At 45.0% G+C, this 5,831-nt stretch overlaps 1 protein-coding gene across 6 annotated transcripts in view; it reads right to left on the bottom strand.

The window, feature by feature from the left end:
• Positions 1-2,365: 2,365 nt before the first annotated feature.
• The window catches only part of LOC123180881 (phospholipid-transporting ATPase 3), a 17,678-nt gene continuing 14,212 nt past the window's right edge, over positions 2,366-5,831 (bottom strand). For all 6 annotated transcript variants that reach the window (XM_044593055.1, XM_044593056.1, XM_044593060.1 and 3 more), the window contains 7 exons: positions 5,733-5,812; positions 4,768-5,007; positions 4,143-4,364; positions 3,894-4,061; positions 3,452-3,814; positions 3,243-3,349; positions 2,366-2,960 (listed from right to left, as the gene is read on the bottom strand). In XM_044593055.1, the coding sequence (XP_044448990.1) occupies positions 2,648-2,960; positions 3,243-3,349; positions 3,452-3,814; positions 3,894-4,061; positions 4,143-4,364; positions 4,768-5,007; positions 5,733-5,812 (1,493 nt within the window). In that variant the 3' untranslated portion in view covers positions 2,366-2,647. The remainder of the gene's footprint in view (positions 2,961-3,242; positions 3,350-3,451; positions 3,815-3,893; positions 4,062-4,142; positions 4,365-4,767; positions 5,008-5,732; positions 5,813-5,831) is intronic.

Below are 5,831 nucleotides of genomic sequence, written 5' to 3'. Positions count from 1 at the left end.
GGAAAAAAAACCTGTCGCCCCCCCAGGACGTCAAATTCCGCCGGTTCGGCCCATTTTTTGGCCCCGCGATCCCAGGCCGAACCCAGCGCACTGGGGGCACTTGGGGGCTCCTGCGAAAGGAAAAGGGCGTGTGGGCCACCACTGTGAGGCGAGAAACGCCTTTTCCCCGCCCAGATTCGACCCACGCGTTGTAGGTCGCCACTTCTCCTTTCGCCGCCATGCCGATCTCGGCGCTGCCCACCTTCCCACAGTCGCTACTCCGCCGCTAGAAAGGCCATTTCCCCGCCGGAAAGATAGGGCTTCACCGCGGCAGCCTCCATCCTGCTCCTGGGTGAGCTTTCCAGGGCTCCGACCACGCAGGCAGGGGATACCGGCGGCTACGCACCCACCATGCCCACCAGGTGTTTGGCAATGGACTCCGACGACGAGGAGGCGTTTGCGGCTCTGATGGAGGATGAAGCTGAGGCCGACACCCAGGACGAAGAGCACCTCATGATCCTCGCCACTCTGGCCGGCCTGTTCGCGAACAATGCCAAGCCGCGACGAGGTGGCTCGGTGTCGGGCCGCCGTAAGAGCAAGCATAGGCATCGACTGGAGGGCTATTGCTTGCTCTACGCCAACTACTTCGTCGACGGTCCACTGCACGGCGAGAAAGTATTTCGGCGCCGTTATCGGATGAATCGAAAACTCTTCCTCGGGATTGTGAATGCCATCCGGGAGTTCGACAGTTACTTCATTTGCAAGAAGGATTGCACCGGCACAGTTGGATTCTCCTCACTCCAGAAGTCCATGACAGCTATGAGGATGCTTGCATACGGAGCTCCCGGTGATATACTGGAAGACTATCGACGCATGGTCGAGTCCACCATCATTGAGTGTTTGTACAAGTTCTCCAGGGCAGTGGTGGCAGTGTTTGGACCACAATACTTGTGATCACCGAAGACACTGCTTGGATCCTAGCACAGAATGCAGGAAGAGGATTTCCTGGGATGCTTGGAAACATCAACTGCATGCATTGGGCATGGAAAATTGTCCATTTGCTTGGCAAGGGATGTACAAAGGCACCAAAGGAGCTTGTAGTGTGGTACTTGAGGCAGTGGTCACACAGGACCTCTGGATTTGGCACTCCTTTGGTATGCCAGGAACTCACGATGACATCAACGTACTGCAGTGCTCGAATGTCTTTGCCAACCTTCTTGAAGGTCATGCTCCTCCGGTGAACTTCGAGGTCAATGGGCACCACTACAACAAGGGATACTACCTAGCAGATGGCATCTATCCGAGATGATCCACATTTGTGAAGACTATGTCAAACCCTGTGCTAGGAGGCAATAACTCCTACTTTGCCAAGTGTCAGGAGGCTTGCGGGAAGGATGTCGAGCGGGCATTTGGTGTGCTCCAATCTTGATTTGCTATTGTCCGGTACCCCGCTTTGACCTGGTCGAAATCTCAAATGTGGGAAGTGATGACTTGTTGTGTCATCTTGCACAACATGATTATTGAGAGCGAGCAGGAAGAGCCAGTGTTTGATACTGAACCATATTGCAGGCAGGGTCCTCTTGCCCAAGTTGGTCACTACGTACCGGCATCATGGGCTACCTTCCTCAATATGCATCAGGAGCCACGAGTGCATCAAGAACTGCAGTACGATCTGGTGGAGCACATATGGAGGCTCAAGGGCAACGCCTAGTTTGATGTGATGAACTATGAGTTTGCTTCGTTAAACTATGAATTTTAGTTTGTGTTTGAATGAGTTTGCTTTGTTGAACTATTTGATTTGTATTGATTTATTTGGTGAACTGTGTGATAAAAATTAGTTCTTGTTGAGTTTGTGCCAAGTGTGCTGAATTTGGGCTAAATTTGGACCTAATTTACACCGAATTTTGGCCAAATCAGCGGCTAGGGGGTGAACTTGGGGGTCGGCTGAGAACCCGAGCCCCCCACGCCGAATTTATCATCGATTGACCCCAAATGGCGCTATTTCAAGCCCTTGTGGGACCGAACGGCTGGAGATGCTTTAAGGCGAGACGGTTGACTTGTCGTGAAGGTGTGTTCGTTCAGACTGTCCTACACCAAACGACCGGAAAACTGACTTGGCAACCAGATGTGCTTTGAGATCCACGCAAATGATTTGACGGCAACCGACACGTTCGGCCCAAATCCTAAAATCCTGATGTGTGGCACTTACATTATCATATGGGTAAGGCTGGGACGCTGCTCGACAGAAAGAAGAGGAAAGCTGGCGTTTGCACGTAGAGTCGGGGAGCAAACGGGAAAAAAAATCTGTCATGGCAACCCAGCCAAAGCATCAAGATCTATGCGATCAATCAGACGGCCGGAACACACCGGCACTTTACTCATTATGTAACGAAGCAAGATTTCATAACAAGACAAGACAAATTTCAGTAACATCCAATTCTGTAAAAGTCAACAAGAATTTTGCTAACTGCATTTCCCAGTTTCCATTTTGTTTAACCAGGTGCGTGCCTACCTGATTCTTCAGCCAACAGGATCAATGGCCACCTACTAACATGGCCAGCATAACATATTGGGTGACAAACAAGAAAAAAGGCTAAGGCTACTTATACACAATCATGTGGTCTGCGGCAAAAGAACATGATGTACAAAACTTTACACGAATCCAGGATTAAGACCTTCCTGTTCGTTGTGGCTGCTGCCGCTGCTGCTTCATGCTGGCTCTCCTTGCGACATCCCATGGCTTGTGAGGCACACAGACACCTTGCTGTGATGCAAAAAATGACTCATAGCCCGGGGAGTCGAAAGCAAAACCAGTGTGCTTGGAGTTCTCTCGGGGGAGCATGGAAATCGCATAGCTTCTTGCTTCTTCAGGGCTCAAATGGCTCCTCTCTGGAAGACGTATCATGCTGTATTCATGGGGGTCATCCTTGTGCATCTCTTGAACAACTTGGTAGTCATAGGGGAATAGCCATCGCTGAAGCCTGGAAGACCGACAGAGTATCAGAGACAGCACACGATTGATTCAGTATGTAAACTGAAAGGAACCAAAACCAGATGACAATAACATATACTCCCTCCGTTCCTAAATATTTGTCTTTCTAGAGATTTCAACAAGTGACTACATACGGAGCAAAATGAGTGAATCTACACTCTAAAATATGTCTATATACATCCGTATGTGGTAGTCCATTTGAAATCTCTAAAAAGACAAATATTTAGGAACGGAGGGAGTAATTGTGCAAAAGGAAAAGGTGGTATCTTACGATAAATATAGGAAGTCACCAAAGAGAGCGATGACCGGAACAAGAATTAGTGTCAGGTAGAAGAAAAAGGTACTCATCAGAACATAAATCACAAAGTATACATTTTCCTGCAGAAGGAACACAGCATGAAGTTATGCATTTGTAGAAAGAAATGGTTATTAGGCCCTAATGGTCATCAGCAGAGATAGATTAGTTCATAATTCACCAACCTGTCTGTCAAATGATGTCATTATGGCAGAGTATATAAAGATAAACAGAAACCAGGCTGCTATACTGCCGGCTACACTGAAATAATGCCATCTCGTAATAGAGTTGCATGACATGAGGAGGCGGAGGTTCACAGTAACCACAACACAAGTAAAGGCCATCGTGCTAACATCCCATTGACCAAGAATCTTGCCAGATGAGCCATGACCATGCTGACTTGCAGCTGCAGTGAAGTAATAAAACACTATTGACTGGTAGAAAGCAAAGAAACCCCACACCGCTATCACTTTCCACTTGAAGAATGTATTCCTGATTCCTTCCTGGTAAAGTTGTGGGTATTTCTTTGATAGAGATGCACTCACATCCTGAAAGGGTTCAATTACGTGAATGCCGCAAACAGCATCATTCAAGAACTTAATGTAAAATGAATACAGGCAGCTATACCTTATCAAATAATCCAACCATAATTACAGGTAGCGCTGTGAAAATGACATTATACAGCGACTGGAACCAGTCGTCATAAAACCGCTGACCAGAAAAGCCAGTTTGGAAAGTGAACCAGAACTGAGTTAGCGTAAACGTCAGATTCTTGTAGAAGAAGTATGTGATAACCTGAGACAGCAAGTGACCACATTAAGTTTCGTAAACTATAAATATATGAAAAGCTACAAGCTAACGAAACCATAAGCATACCTTGCACAATCTCAAGTATGACCACCGTCCATGTACAAGAAGTAAATCAGTAAGATAACGAAATTGAGCGATGGCAAAATCACTAGCCATAACTGCTTGCATCCCTTCTTGTCCACTAATGCCAATCCCAACATGAGCGGCTTGAATCATGCTTACATCATTAGCACCATCGCCAATGCTGAGAGTTATCTTACGAGCACCCTTCCTAACTAAGCTAGTAACCTACAAAATATGAGCGTCAACATTGGTATTTTGGCATCAGTTTGACCAAACAGGTTACGCAAGGAAAAAAACGCACAAACCAGAGACTTTGGTATTACTTGGAATGGGTAATGACTAAGTAAGCACATATAAGACCATATCAACAGCACAGAATTGGTTTCTGAGATCAAAACTGGAATAGCAAATGCAACCAATGTACACTGATTAATAACGAATCACATGCACAAACTCTTATTGTGAAGGTACAATATTGGTTATTGCCTTTACAATGTAATAATCTCCCCATATGAGTCCTAGACTAAAAAACTCACATATCCACAAATCAAGGATGGCATGCTGTTACTACTTCCCCGGGTAAAACGCAAGGCATGCATAAACACTAACAGTAAGAAATGAAATTTACCTGTGCCTTTTGCAGTGGAGAAACTCGACAACATACAACTGAGTGACAAATTAAACTCAAACCAAGAAGATTCACACGCAGAGCTGGGTCTAGAGCATACATCAAGCATCTTCCATCAATAATGAAAGCCAACTTTCGTTCCGGTGTGTTACTTAGAGAACGGCGGGCTTCCTCGAGGTAACTTCTTAGACTCTGTTTTACCGACTCTTTGATAACTCGCGCAATTTCCACAGGGTCACCCTGAAAATGGCCGGAACATTATATATGGAAAGGAAGGTCCATAACAAAGATTACGCCACAAGTCAAAAAGTTTGTTTAATACAATCAGATACAATTGTATTGCTGATTATGCTTTAACCGAAGTGCAAAGAACAAAAAAGACATACCAAGGCGCATATAAACATGGCAGAGAGGCTAAAGCAACACAACCCACATAAGAGGTAAGACAATCAAAAATATTTTATGCTGTTATCTACTCCCTCCGACCCATAATATAAGACATTATTACATCCAATATGTTCACACAATAAGTGTCACTGTTATGGGACAGAGGGAGTATATAAGAATAAAGACTAAATCTCAGCCAAAATAAATCCCTTAATACCCCCACCAATCAAAATACTAAGGAAAATGTGAGTTCTACTCGCAAGAACCCAGTTGAGCTATTCCCTGATCTAAATGATACTCCCTCAATAAGTGTCATTGATTTAGTACAACTTTGTACGAAATCAGCGACACTTATTTTGGGACGGACGGAGTATGATTTTAGCAGTCTTCACTCGTATATCCATTTAAATCCTATAGAAGATAATACACCCTCTGTTCCTAAATATAATACGTTTATGCACTTCAATTTCAACTGCCAAAACGTCTTATATTTAGAAACAGAGGTGGTGTGTGTTAAGGCTTCATTGCCTCTATGACAGAATATCATTTCACAGTGCAATTCTATATGATTATCTTACCCTGTCCTCAGCCTCTCTAATTGTGTCTGTCTCTGAACTGATGATGAACTGTTTCGTGTCGTTGTTCACCAGGCTGCATGCTGCGGAGCAAATAAATAA

This window comes from Triticum aestivum, chromosome 1D (assembly GCF_018294505.1).
Source record: "Triticum aestivum cultivar Chinese Spring chromosome 1D, IWGSC CS RefSeq v2.1, whole genome shotgun sequence".
In the NCBI taxonomy this organism is placed as follows: domain Eukaryota; kingdom Viridiplantae; phylum Streptophyta; class Magnoliopsida; order Poales; family Poaceae; genus Triticum; species Triticum aestivum.
The sequence above is the reverse complement of the archived record's forward strand: the minus strand, read 5'-3'. Positions and strand labels throughout refer to the sequence as shown.